At 37.9% G+C, this 15,399-nt stretch overlaps 1 protein-coding gene across 1 annotated transcript in view; it reads left to right on the top strand.

Moving 5' to 3' along the window:
- Positions 1-15,399, top strand: part of LOC134539608 (4-hydroxybutyrate coenzyme A transferase) — a 184,078-nt gene that overhangs the window by 167,349 nt on the left and 1,330 nt on the right. Inside the window, exons 5-11 of the mRNA XM_063381784.1 lie at positions 7,938-8,090; positions 8,418-8,566; positions 9,362-9,452; positions 9,935-10,123; positions 10,197-10,412; positions 10,894-11,031; positions 11,773-11,901. Coding sequence (XP_063237854.1) covers positions 7,938-8,090; positions 8,418-8,566; positions 9,362-9,452; positions 9,935-10,123; positions 10,197-10,412; positions 10,894-11,031; positions 11,773-11,901 — 1,065 coding nt within the window. The remainder of the gene's footprint in view (positions 1-7,937; positions 8,091-8,417; positions 8,567-9,361; positions 9,453-9,934; positions 10,124-10,196; positions 10,413-10,893; positions 11,032-11,772; positions 11,902-15,399) is intronic.

Here is a 15,399-nt window from a genome sequence, read left to right as displayed (position 1 = left end):
TATATATAAAGGGCTTATATATGGTGGAGGTACTCAACAAAATGCAAGGTATCCTCCCTTATGTTCATCTGCCGCACTCGAGTTCCCCTACTAGCAGATGACTTCGGCACCAACGGACCTAAGGAATTTTAACTTCAAAAACGACTTAGAGCAGTTAGCAACATCAAAGAGTTGCAACCAAACATTGCAGGAACATTTACAACCATAATAAGTAACCACAAATGCAGAAAACTGGGGAAAAAACGTACATTCTAAATGGCCAAACATATCCTTATCACATATGCTCTAACGGCGAAGGATCAGGCCCGGCCGCTAGAATGCGCTGCGTAACGTGTCTTCTTTTTTTTTCTACGACTTTCTTTTAAAGGCTAGTTGAACTATTATAAAGTTTTATTTTTAATACCCATACGCGGCGCAAATTCTGCGATGTTCACGAAAGCAATATATACGGATGAATTAAGTGGGTCCGCCATATTTTCAACATTTCTGCGCCATAAAATTCCCGCATAATACAACACAATCAGAAAACAGACTGCATTTCAATGATAATGACTCACGAATTACTGAAAAATATATTAATATTCAAACAAAAGAGCTTAAAATTTTTTTCGTTAATCTTGGACTTCAATTTACGTGAAATCTGTATATTGACGTGACGCGTTGTGTATATTTATTTAGCGATCAATGATCAGATGTGCCATCACTGACACATTCACTTCCTTATTATTTTCTTATCACGATTTATAGGTTTGAAGACCTAATAATCAATTGATCGTTTGGGTTCTAAAAAACTATAATAAATTACGTTGAAGAAAACTATGGTTGATGTAGGGGAGAGTAGGGTATAACGGGGTACTTAGTATAAATCGCTTTAATTTATTGTTTTAATATTGCTGTATCTGTCTGAAAACATCAGCATGCGTAGATTAGAATGTGAGTTTAATTCTGCATCTAGTACCGTGTCTTCTGAAATATTATTCTTGCAGAGATATTTATTTATTTGAATGTATGCACACTACCCTGTTTTACCCAACTGGTTGGGTAAAACGGGGTACAGAAAGCAGATTTTTAAAATGATTTTACATGTGCATTATAAAAAATTCTGAACAACATGTAGTATGACAAATAAATACAAATGTCAGTAAAAATATGAGAATTTAAAAAAAAAATCAATTATAAGCCTTCACCTTACATTTTCCTCTGTATTTGCAGTAAAACTTCACAAAAACATTGGTTTGCGGAAAATCACAAACATTGTTTGAACAACAATAACACAACACTGTTAATTTTGAGGAAGTGGTTAGTCTAAAAGCATAATCTAACTATGTATAATACAAACTTGCATATGCGGTGAACCCAAATATCTGACAAAACATATGATTGTTTAATTAGCCTAATATGGAATAGTAGGCCCATCAGAACACAAAATAAGGCCAGAGTCTTTATTCCAAACTGGCAGAAATCACATTCAAATGGCCTACAGTCATCTGTGTCTACACCAGCACATCCTTCATGGCTCCAAGAATGACACTTTAATCATTGCACCCAACTTTCGGCTGATTTTGAAGTGGAGAACTGTTCAGCGCAATAAATGCAAGGAACGTCATCATCATCAGACACACGCAAAGTTACTGTTGGTATGGATTTGTTGCTGTCTTCTTTATTCTTATGTGTTTTAGAACTGTTTTGAGATTTAGACACACCAGCATTTTTCTTTTTTAAAGATGTTGGTGAAGCTGACTGAATAATAATTAGTTCGTTCTTATATGGCGAGTCGGTCAGCACAGCTGCCTTGCCACGTCGTCGTCCTCTTCCTTCTGCAGGATTCTTTTTGACATGGGAAATCGGCATCACTGTAGTCGGTGGAATTGTGAAGCTACTGTTTGATGAAGCATTTCGATTGTTTTTATCAGATAGGCCTAAACGAGATTCAGTTGGTGAAGATACCAAACCAGATGTCCCAGGAATATTACCAACACTGACATTTCCATGGGACTCTGAAGGCATTGTGTAAGCTCGATCAGTTGTTGCAGCAGTCACTGGAATATCACCTACACTGTCATTTCCACTCGGTTTTGAAGGCCTGGAGTTAGCTCGGTCAGTTGTTGCAGCAGTCAGTGAAATATCACCGACAGTGTCATTTCCACTCGGTTCTGAAGGCCTGGAGTTAGCTCGGTCAGTTGTTGCCGCTGGCTAAAACATCCAATCTGGGAAGATACTTGCATCAAGGGGAAATATTCCAGTTCTTCTGAAACCATTTACCGCAGTTTCTATAGAAGCGGCCTTCATAAATGCAGCGCCATAGAGTTTCCCGATCTGGTTAATTGTAATGGGACGTCCAGGATGTAAACGAACCCATTTCCTTGCTTCATCACTAAAATACTGCATCAATGGGGACATGAAGGAAACATCTAAGGGCTGCAACCTATGGGTGCAGTTGGGGGGAAACACAATAGGACGACATGGTTTTTTCGAGCATGGTTTTTATTTTTAAAAATAGAAAAAAAGATAAAGTCAAATTACAATTTAATTACATGGGCCTACAACATTTTTACGTTTCCAATTTTTTTCCTCACCGATACAAGACTTTTGGTTGACTGTATAAATGTACTGTAGGTAACTCTGTATAACATTTAGTATGCATAACAAAACTGTTTTTAATTTTAAAAGTCATTTGCACAATTGATCGAAAAGATGATTAAAACAGGAAACTGGTTGGACAGAACGAGGTACTACCCCGTTTTACCCATTACCTGTGTACCCTGTTTTACCCTACATGCAGGTTCTCAAGCAAAAAGACAACAGAAAATCTTAACACCCGTCAATTACATCGGTTACTATGGCACAACATAGCAAATATAACACTTTACTTGAATACAACTTACCATAAAATATATCTGCAACCACTGATTAAATATTGTATAGCCAATACACGCTAAACATTTTAGTGAAACATCATAAATTTGTAATTTCCATTATTACGCACGAAAGAATACTGTGCGACACTTCATACTACCTCACTCTAGTGACGACGTATAGAGGAGTAACTTACCAAACGTACACACAGATAGCACCACGTGTACGGAAAATAACAGTGGTACCCCGTTCTACCCAACTACCCTGTTTTACCCAACTCTCCCCTACTTCAAGTAGGCTACAGATATTTAATGTTTGAGGAATTAAAATTACAGATATCAAACATAGTCTGTTTTCATATATAACTACATACCATACATAATTGAATATTTGATGAAATACCTATTTTATTTAAAAATAAAAAAATAAAAAGCTTTAGAATTCAAGTCATTTGGTAACTTTCAATTAATCAAGTTCTTCCTTTTCCAAAATTTGTCTGGTTTGCGGAGATATTAGAAAAAATATTTTCGCACCATGGTGGGAAAAGCTATCTTAAATTGTAAATTATTTGTTAGTCCCCTCGGTAGACAGACAAGTGACAAATGTCAGGATTCTCTGAATCATCTTTCATTTAATTATTTGCGATATGATTTATTTCATTATATTTTTCCCAGATATTTCACTAAACGATTTTCTCGTCGGTCTCTTTGTTTCCTGTCTTGGTATGTATAACGTCAAAACAATTCTGTCTCTCTTCAATAAATTTAGAAAGATTTGAATTAAATTTTTGAAAAACAAAATAGCAAGACTCATTCAGTATATAATATTTAAAGTATATTTTAATAATTATTGTTGTGCATTGTTTTCGTAAATGACTTATTTAAAAAAAAAAAACTATAAAGCATGCTTAAAATAACTCAAAACTAAACTATTCTATACAAGCCAGTTCTCTGATTATTATCACGAAATGTTATTTGTTATTTGTTTTTTTCGTTACGTTAAGTCAGCATTGAATCATGACTTGATCCACAGTTTTTTCCTTCTTTCCATTTAAATGATGTCATGGGAAAGTTACACAAAATATATTTTCTTTTTTGCTCGACTATAACGTCCAGTAACTAACAATAATGTTTAAACAAGGAAGCTTTTATTAAAACAAATTTCCGATCAGGCTACCCTTTTCGTTTCTAGGCCCTATACAGAAAATCATAATTGTGAGAAAAATTACTTTTATGTGATGTTTGATATTTGTGTCTGTTACGTCATATTTTTTCGATCTTCAGCCACAAAATATGTAATGCTATTATCGAAAAAATAACATCTAAATCGATAAGTTATTAAACTGAACCATTCTAATTGAATATTTGGTTTTTGATACGTAGAAATTTTGGTTTTATTTTCAACAATTAATTAATTAATTAATTAATTAATTATACTGCACACTAAACGTCAACACGTAAGCCAAATAACAAATAATGGACTTGAGGTATCCAGGTTGCAAAAAAAAAAAAAAATGATGGCAACTGGCGGATTTAACGGGCGGATTTGAACCGCGAGTTCTCAGCTCGTTGACTTCCTGGTACTCGTACTTTCTCGCTGCGCCACCGTAACTAATAACAGTTGGGTAATTGTGTTGGTTTATCAGTAGTTAATTCCTTTTTATTTTGTATCATTGAAACGTTGTAAAATAAATAAACTGTAAGTATTGGTGACACATTATTTTCGTAAGTTTCAAGCATTGTTGTCTTAGCCCTACAAATGAACTATTCCATAATCCTTTCTTGAGATATCTTAGGGATCGTCCATTAATCACGTGAGGCGGGGGGGGAAATCACCTAATATCACGAGGGGGGTGTAGAGAGATATCACGTGTATTTTTATTTCGCCCTATTTCTACTAACCCGAAAAGCGATGCGTGACCTTGACTCGCCGTAGCCAGGCAACAATATCCCCGCCCGCCGCAACATGAACCAGCCTTTCCTTTATTATTTTTATGCCAGTGAGAATAAACCTGCAACCTAAATGTGTGTCTGGACATTTTATCACTGTGCTTAATTTTCCAGAATTAAATTAGATTATACCTATATTTAAAGATAATATTCCCAATTTTTTAAAAATATTTTGCACCAAAAAATACACGTGATTTATTGGGGAGGGGGGGGGGGGGTTGTCTGAAACCTCACCACAAATCATTAGGGGGGAGGGGGGGTTAAAAATTTGCTAAAAAAAACATCACGTGATTAATGGACGACCCCTTATATATAAAATTCTCGTGTCACAGTGTTAGTTATCATACTCCTCCGAAACGGCTTGACCGATTTTAATCAAATTTTGTATGCATATTCAGTAGGTCTGAGAATCGGCTACTATCTATTTTTCATACCCCTAAGTGATAAGGGTTGTCCACCCCTAACATTTTTTTTTTTTAATTTTTTGGACAAAAAAAATTTTATTTTATATTTTTATAATGTGGCATTAAAAAATACATACAACCCTAAATTTTAACCCTTCTATCACTAACCCCTAATCTTTAATAGAATTTTATATTTTTCAACCCCGGTCGATAGCTGATCAATTAACACTTGATCAACCTTCCCCGCCTACAGCGAGCTCGTTACCTGAATTAACACATAGACCACATATTAATATGAAATTCCATCCCTAAGGGAGTGAAAAAGTGATAATTTCATTTTATAATAGAAAAATCATAGGTCATAGACATACAAATAGTGAGTGAGTGTCATTTCTTTATGTCTGCCACTCGATCATACACATAGTAAGGTCTGGAAAATTCATATTATTCTCCTTGGTGAGACCAGCCCGCTTAGTGGAGCTCGCAGCGGCTAGCAAAATAAAGGCGCTCATAACAGTTTTGTTCTTAACTTCGTCAATAGATATAGTTAGTTGCCTTGAATTTTAAACGCACCATCATTTGATGCGTTTGTCATGTCTTTAATTTTTGTTTGTTTGTGTCGTATGCGTTCCTAAACCATTCATCCAATTGCGATGAAATTTTGGTAAGTTGTTATGCGCATGCCCATGAAGATTTCTGAGACGGTATAACTATTTTGCAATAGTTGGAGCACAAATCGTTTCAAAAAATGTGTTTATTTAATATTACATAGCAGCTCTTCGTGTGTTTTTGTTGTATAAGTGCGCACGCATGACACAATTTATTTAAATATAAAAGAGAGTCAGAGATAGAGTGATATATAGAGTGAGATAGAGAGAGACAGAGAGATAAGTTGAGATAGAGCGAGGTATAGAAAATGAAATGGGTTAGATAAAGATATATAGAGATTTATACATAGAAGAGATAGAGATAGTGTGAGGTATATATGTAAATATAAAGAGATAAATAGTGATATAGAGATAAAGATGTAGATAGAGATAAATATGTTTAGAGAGATGGATAGATGATTTGTATATGTGTAACTACTTCAAACATATTACAATGCATGCCGAGCATTAGCTCTTTTTTCAGTATTAGTAATCTCTTTTTTTTTCCAGCTTTTTTCTATAGTCTAGACTACATGCAGACCACCAATTTTTATATATATACAGGTAAATAACTATACACTGGCAGAACGTCTGTCAGGATCTGAAAGTAGTATAAATTATTTTGCACACTTGACATTCAAATTAAGAAGACAATTACTAACTACATCTGATTTCGAAAAAGGTCTCCTTCACCCTGTGTTCAGCCCGGGCAACGCCGGGTACTGCAGCTAGTGTATATATATATATATATATTAATTTTTGTGTTGTGTATGTATGTAACCATTTTTGTAGATTGTTTTCTTTCGTTTTTATTCTAACTAGTTTACCTTTTGTTTTCGGGTCTACCTGAAGGAAATGAACGTCTCTCAACGATTACGCGCATACGGCTACGCATCAGCTCGGCAATGCTGAGCTCTTCCGTTTAAGTTACTTCGTGCGACCAATAGCAGCCGAGTACTTAGCTGCGTTCAAAATACGTGAAAAATTGTTTCAAGTACATACTATACTGCAGTTTATTTTTATTATAAATGTTGACCAGGTTTTTAATAGAATGACCGTTTACTGGTTGCCTTTTGGTACGGGTCCGAATCAGTTTCCGCGTCTTTTCAGAACGGGCCCTATCGGTTGTATTTCACAGCGTCTTCGTGCCCTCATCGTGCGTTATTTTTCAATATACATACATACATATATAAATGTCACGTGTGTGTTCGTGAACACTCACTATCCTCCCCCTCCCCTCCTCAGTTCGCGGATATGGTGGTAGGTAGCCCTTGGTATCCCATTGATAATAAGATCGTTTGGTAGCAATATCTGTACGTGGTTTGATATGGCTGGTTAAAATCTCTTCTTAACACATCGGTTTCTCATGAGGAGAAGTCCGAAAATGTTTTTAGGATGTTTTAGAATAGATTCACTGAGTAGCGAAGTGTACCGGATGACCTTCAGCTAATGCAGTTCATCCAATGTAGTGGCACAGGGAGACAGTGTGTTGTGGTTGCTGGGTTGAAGGAGACACGGTGTTCGTGCAGGGCGCAGCTGCCACACCCGTGGAGCTGGTCAAGGCCATGACAGAGGCCGGGAAGAGCCGTGGCCTCAAGGACGTCACAGTGTGTCACATGGAGAGACAGTGTGTTGTGGTTGCTGGGTTGCAGGAGACACGGTGTTCGTGCAGGGCGCGGCTGCCACACCCGTGGAGCTGGTCAAGGCCATGACAGCGGCCGGGAAGAGCCGTGGCCTCAAGGCCGTCACCGTGTGTCACATGGAGAGACAGTGTGTTGTGGTTGCTGGGTTGCAGGAGACACGGTGTTCGTGCAGGGCGCGGCTGCCACACCCGTGGAGCTGGTCAAGGCCATGACAGAGGCCGGGAAGAGCCGTGGCCTCAAGGACGTCACAGTGTGTCACATGGAGAGACAGTGTGTTGTGGTTGCTGGGTTGCAGGAGACACGGTGTTCGTGCAGGGCGCGGCTGCCACACCCGTGGAGCTGGTCAAGGCCATGACAGAGGCCGGGAAGAGCCGTGGCCTCAAGGACGTCACAGTGTGTCACATGGAGAGACAGTGTGTTGTGGTTGCTGGGTTGCAGGAGACACGGTGTTCGTGCAGGGCGCAGCTGCCACACCCGTGGAGCTGGTCAAGGCCATGACAGAGGCCGGGAAGAGCCGTGGCCTCAAGGACGTCACCGTGTGTCACATGCACACGGAGGGAGAGGCCGGCTACACGGAGCCCGAGTGCGAAGGTCAGCACATCTAGCCTTTATGTTTACTGTATGTGAGAGATGAATATATAAACAGCACAGAAAATTCTGTCATATGAAGAATAGTAAGGAAAAATCTAGCAATGGCATAACAGTTTTTTTAAATCAGTCTTCACCAATGTAAGAATCATTCCGAGAACATTTAAGTGGTGTCTTTTTTCTTCCCCTCAGTATTTATTATGAGTTGTAATTCATTCACGTATGTAGTCAATAATATTATCTTAGCGAACAAGTTTTTTTTTGTGATCTTGTAAAGAGTGAAGCTATGCTATTGCAGTGTGTTGATGCGTGTTTTATGACTGTTTGCAGGAATTTTTCGTTCCATATCTTTTTTCATGGCCAAGAATGTTCGTAAGCCTGTCGCCGAGGGTAGATCTGACTGCATTCCTATTTTCCTCCAAGACATTCCAAAGCTTTTTCATCACAAGATTATCAAGCCCACTGTTTCTCTCATCCAGGTAAGTCCTGGCTATTGTAAAAGCTGGCAGCCTGTTGTTCTGTTTAACATCATCCCACCCAGACAGATGGGGCATGAAGTTGGCTTCTTTAGTATAACCTAAATATTTCCCAAGCCTGTTGAAAGCATACATCAATTTTCACTTTTAAAATGTTTTATGTTTAACTTCAAATCTGTAATAGCACTAGTGAATCCTAATAGGTTGGTTTGCCAACTGTTTTAGTAAATTAAGTCTAAAATAAAGTGACATTAATTAATTGTTAATTATGTTCTTTTTTACACTGTTATGCTTGGTGTTTTGATATGTGGAATTTCAGACCTAATCAACAGTGTCCCATGAAACATTTGCAAATCAAGCATGTTACAGAAATAGAAAAAAATCCAACAAAGTATATTCATTTTTAAACACATTGGAATTTACCTAAGAACATAATTTTTTGCATTGCAAGAAAAATGAACAATGCAGTGACAATTATTTATAGTCAAGGTTCCAGGATTCTTGTTATTTTTTGACATCTTTGTTTAGCTTGTAGTGTATGTGGATGTTGTTTGCTTCATGCTTCAAGTAACCACTAGTTCTCTCGACACATCCTGCTTCCCAGCGGCAGCTCTGGCACTCCGGCACGTGACGCAATCTCGCTGCCTGATTGGCTTAATGCCAAGCCATCAATTGGTCCATTGAGTGATGCAACAAAAGTGACCCCGGAAGCAGAAGCTTGAAAGGGGATCTGTGTGCTGGAAACAAGCAGGAGCAGGGATGAGTTACGGGCTGGTGACAGGTGGTGTGACTGCGCAGGTGTCCCCGCCTGATCAGCACGGCTACTGCAGTATCGGCACCAGTGTGGACTGCGTGCGAGCCGCGCTCATGTATTCCAAGTACATTGTTGGTGAGCAGCTCCCAGCCATGTTGCAACACACGTCAACATTTAACTGTTACAATTTATAAATTAATGTCTTTTAATTATTACATACCTTGATTTATAGTTTCAAATATATCTGTAGCACATTTGAAGGAAAAGGTATCTTGCATATATTTTGTTTTTGTTCAAACCATAAGCCAAAATATTAGTTGTATAATTATATTAATTGCTTTTTTATGTGTAATCTTGTAAATTTTTCTGTTGTTTGAATCATAATTTCAGCCCATTACAAGGCTTTTAGATAACATCCAATATGTGTTTTACTTGAAATGTAAATGCTAAAGTTAGTTTTTCAAGAAGCTAAGATTGAATGATCATGATTGGTCGTTGCTGATCAAATGTAACAAGGTCATTAATGTTAATTAATTAGTAATTGTGTTTGTGATGTTTCATTTTGTATAAGTGCCAATAGCATTGATTGTGTGTGGCACGTCAACACTGGTTCGCAGCGCAAGTGAACCCCCAGATGCCGAGGACGTTCGGGGACTCGCACATCCACCAGTCGCGCTTCGACTACGCCGTGAAGGTGGACGTGCCTCTCCCGGAGCACGGGGGCGCGCCGCCCAGCGAGGTGGAGCGTGCCATCGGCAGCCTGGTCGCAGACAACCTGGTGGAGGACGGGGCTACCTTGCAGCTGGGTGAGCTACCGCTCGGCTCTTACGTCTGCAATTGTGTTGTAAGCCTGGTAGCGTACTATTGTGTTACCCGCAGGCATCGGCAGCATCCCGGACGCAGTGTTGGCAGCCCTGGCCGGTCACAAGGATCTGGGCGTCCACTCGGAGATGTTTGCGGCAGGTACCATACCGCTCTTCAAGAGCGGAGCCATCAACAACAACAAGAAAGTGATCCACCAGGGCAAGACGATCGGCAGCTTCCTGATCGGCACGCGAGCCCTCTACGACTACGTGGACAACAACCCTTCCATAGGTAAGTCTTCTTGGAACGTCGTCAGTTCTCCGGCTGTACCCGAGCTAGCTAGATTCTGTCAGTGCCTGCTGGTATGCCTGCTTGACCGGCAAAGGCGGACAAGTCCGTCGCGCTCGCTAGAATGGCAAAAATTAAAATACAGATTTGTTGGTTATTCTACTAAATACTCTAATGCAACACAAACAGGAAAACAGGAAAAACAAATTTAAAGAGCATGAAATTAAGCTTGGCTCTTCATCAGAATCAAAAAATACTTTACTAAAATTATATTCACAAAATGGCTGTTACAATTAACATCAAAACCCATTACGTAGAAGCTAGGCAGTAATCGATTGTTGGCTTCACAAGTTCCCAGAGCTAGGTTCTGGGTTAGCACTGCGAGCTGCGGCTGGTTTATTATGAACTCAAGAAGACATGGTATCATAACTTACCGTATGTATCTTTACCAGAGTGTATTAGAGTTGGTGTGTTATGTGTGCAGAGATGAAAGACGTGGACTATGTGAACAACACGTATATCATATCTCGCAACCCCAAGATGACTGCCATCAACTCGTGCATCGAAGTGGATCTGACGGGCCAGGTGGTGTCTGACTCCATAGGCACGCGCATGTACTCTGGTGAGCATGCAAAGTGCATTTATTACATTATTATTTTCATATGAGGTTATGTTGGTGGTGGTAATTTAGCTGTTAGCTAAATATCTTTAAATGCAAAAAAAGTTAACACTTGAATGCTTTGCACGTTCAATACAGAATAAACCATATTCTTGGCTATAAAAAAAAATCTAGTGTAAAAATTTGGTATTATTATTTATAGATTGAAATATCTCAGACTCAAAAGGTATAAGTTTTTATTTATTATTTTCTTAACACTATTTTATAATTATGTTTCAGAAATTAAAAGAATACCAGTAAGTTAGTATCATACATAATTTTAAGTATAACAAATATACAAACATTCTTCTTGAGAAGTAAAGAAGATACGTATACGAGTGTTCCTATTCTGTGTTTATATTTAATTGTGCTTCACCTTTTATGTCATTTGTTTTTTAATGGAAGTAATTTTAGTTAATATACAACTTTTAACATAAAAGAAATAATACATGATAAACATTCACAAATCTGTAAAACAGCATGAAAGTGCTACACTATTTATTGTTTCCACACTTCACAGTGGCAGTATGCTTGGCTAACAACTGATGGTGTGCTGTGTATTCGCATTGTAACACATCAATGATCAGAATGGTTTACACACTAACTTGTTTCACGAACTGATTGAGAAAAAAAATAATTTTTAATAAATAACTTAATACCCTGTTTCTTGTAGTTGGTTAACTTGTTTGTCTTGATGTGCACAAGGGTTCGGAGGTCAGGTAGACTTCATACGTGGCGCAGCAGAGGGCTTCGATGGGAAAGGAAAGCCGATCATTGCCTTGCCATCGACCACCAACAAGGGAGAATCCAAGATCTCTCCGTTCATCAAACAAGGTGCGTGAGTCGACTCTCGTGTTTTGTGTGCGCATGTGGTGCCATTTTTATTGTTTTTGTTGCATTCAAGTTTGTAGGTAATCTTTAAGAAACATGAAAGTTAGTAATTTGCAGTTTTTAATGTAATCTGCAAGTGATTCATTATTTAAATTCATTTTAAATAATTTAAACAGGACTTAAATAATTGTTATTTAAATTTTGGGAAAAATTTCCAGAATGTCCATGATTGTAATGCATTCAATTCAAACATGGTATTTTTACAAACCAGATGTTCTCATAATTGACATGCTGCAACTGATGAAACATGCTTTTAGCTGAAATGTTGTGAACCTTTTTGGTCATGATGAATTAAGAAGGCACAACATGAAAATATTAACAAAAACAGAACAGCTTTGTATAACATGGAAATATGTTCACCCTTTACTGTAAACCCAGAGAGAGGCAGGGTGGTTTTAAAGACAGTTGCGAAGTGCTCCTTCTTTGGGTTGCTTAGCTGAAGACTTGTTTACGATAGCATTGTAAACACTATGCCTGTGCAAATATCAGTTTTTTAGTTCATTCTCGCAGAACAGCAAAATACAGTGGAATCCAATGCAATCCATTTGAACAAAAAATGTGGATCATTTTTTAAAATGCTTTTTTATGAAATTAGTGTTTAAATGTGCTCATATTTACATAGTTATTCACAAGTTTTCATTAACGCAGTCAAGTAAATTTTTTTTTTTGTTCAATAATATCATAAACACAATTTTTGCTAATTTCATCTGGAATCTTACACCATTAGTTTCGTTGATGTATTTTTGAGTCGCAACGTCTGTTACGTTGTTGTGTGGGAAGGGGGGGGGGGGGGTTTTCGAAATTGGCATACATGTATATCTTGGGCACCACCATGTGGATGGGCACGTGGACCCAGTTACCGACTCTGTCCCAGGGCCGTGACGTGACCCATGTGAAGCTAGGCTCGACTTCCCCCCCCCCGCTCTCAGCGGCGGGCACGCTATGTTACTGCTCGTGGGGTCTTGAGGCGCCCCACACACAGTCTCTGTGCTGGGAAACTCGTGGTCGAGAATTAAGTGCAACGAGTCTAGTGAATATTGAGCTTTATTGACGCCGAGACGCACACAGAAAACAGCACATAGTCCAGGTTTTTTGCTGACCAGGACACCGCGTGGCCCGGCTCCGAAAAGTATAAGACCGCCGATTAATCTAAAAATGCTCCGGGGGGAGGGGGGGGGGAGCAATAATTAATTAAGTTAAAGTCTGCCGCCGGGGTAGGCCTCGAAGGTTGATTAAAAAATAGTTACGTTGGCGGATGTTAACGGATCGGTTACGAGCAAAAGTTTGTCGACGAGGTGCTGAGGTGCGTCCTACCCCGCATGGCGAACGGAGAAGACTGCCCCGGGCGTCATGGCCGCAGGAAGTGCTGAACTTACTGTTAGTACATTAATATTAAAGACAGTTAAACATAACTATTAAAACCTTTTAAAAATTGCAAGTTAATTAAGATTTAAGGATTAAATATTACAGATATTTAAAAAACATGCAGTCTCCACTGCTCCAGTTAGGGTGGGTGCCGAAAGGGTTCGCGCAGGGCGACCGAACACACGCACACACGCACTTGTTGGCGGTAGGTTTGAAATAGGGTATCGGCAGTGGCGTGAGGCACATCGGGCTTAGGGAGGGCGTAGCCTGGTCAACGTCAATGCCATAGATAAATAAATACAGCGAGTAAGTTGCTACTGTCGTAGTGTTGAAGTCTTTGTTTGTTGACTTTTTTTTTCACTTGTGATGCTTGACAACAATATTTGGTGTGATGAACGAAATGAATACAAATAATCTTTCGGTTTCATGTTTCAAATGACAGATGACATTTTTATGACATTTTTTTTATAATCATTCACGTGATTTTTCCATCATTATTTAATAAGACAGTAGTGAAAAAAACTTTGACTACATGTTGCATATTTAAAACATCAATGAATCAATGACTTAAGGCGACAGTGAACGTTGGTATAAGACAAAGTAATGAGGTAGCTATATGTCAAAAATTTGTAAGGAAACTAATATTTGTTATTTCAAAGTTTTAGTATTCAGATAGTCCAAATTGAACCTTTTTTATATATACGTGTGTGTTTTTTTGTTTTTTTTTTTACTTGCACTGTTATTTGCATTATAGCAAACCACTTGAAAAGATTTTAGAAAGTGAATTTTGTGAAGTTTATATAATATATTTATTGTGTATGGTCACAGCACTTTATTTGCCAATGCATTATTGATTTTTGTGCCACTGTAAACCATACGGCTGTGAACCAAAACATTTTGATGTGGGCACGAACATTATGTTGAAATTATCTGTTTTATCTCGCTCCTGTTTAAACTTTAATGTATTATGTATTAGATTAATGGTTAGTGTTCCCTTACTAAAAAAAGGTTGAAAAGTAAACTTTTTAAGTTTCACATCATGTACAATTGCAATGACAAATTAATGTTATAAATGAAATCATGTCAATATTACCGTGTTTTATTGCACAATTGTGTTTTGTTGCACACACATAATCATCGCACCGTTATCTTAGGGTATCAAAATTTTGAGAAATAATATTCTTAAATAAACGTCACATTGTTTTTTTGGTCCTGCTTTTAGATTCCGAGCGCTTTGCGTAGGTAATTTTCCCGTATAAAACAATGTATTTTGAAGTTCAAATCTAATATTCACACTTACTTATTTAATTAACAGAATTATGAGTGATTAGTTAACATCAATATGAGGTTATGTTGATTCCCATATAGAGTGCGCGTGCACACGTAGTCGAATATTGATAGCTTGCCAGTTGCATACAATGTGCGCACACTTCTAGTTCCGAGTTAACTACATTTGATAGCCCGCACTCGTATGTGGTAAGTATGTACTATGATGATAGTTATGCGTTAGTTCAGGTCACTGTTTGTGGTTTTTTATTGTTTGACGTGCATTTGTAAACCTACAATAGCTTTACGTAAAAAAAATGCTTTTTTCGCATTATCGCACCCCTACTTTTCAAACTAGATTTCTAGTATAAAAGGTGCAACAGTTATGCGATAAAACACAGTAATTGTAGGTAAAACTATAGTGTATTCTCTTAAGAGGTAATAAAACCAATTTTAACCAACTAATTTTTGGAATTGACACACAAAGTTTAAGTAAGCTCGAAATGGCTACTGAAAAATTTTCTCATATAAATCAAAACTGAATTACGTGACCAACAATGTTCAACATGTTTTGGTTCAAATGAAGCTAAGTTAATTATTAATGATTCTAACCGTTGCTCAATTATATCAGCTTAAAAAACAAATTAAATCACATAATCATTCAAAATAATGGAATATTAAATTCACTGCCAAATATATGCAACTACACAAACTTGAACTTAAGTTCATGCAAATATTTGCATTAATTGGTTAAACTGCTCTCGAATCAACATCATGAGTTGGGATCATATGCTTGATCCCCAAATCCCA

This window comes from Bacillus rossius, chromosome 15, assembly GCF_032445375.1.
Source record: "Bacillus rossius redtenbacheri isolate Brsri chromosome 15, Brsri_v3, whole genome shotgun sequence".
In the NCBI taxonomy this organism is placed as follows: domain Eukaryota; kingdom Metazoa; phylum Arthropoda; class Insecta; order Phasmatodea; family Bacillidae; genus Bacillus; species Bacillus rossius.
This window is presented reverse-complemented; position numbering and strand designations above follow the sequence as displayed.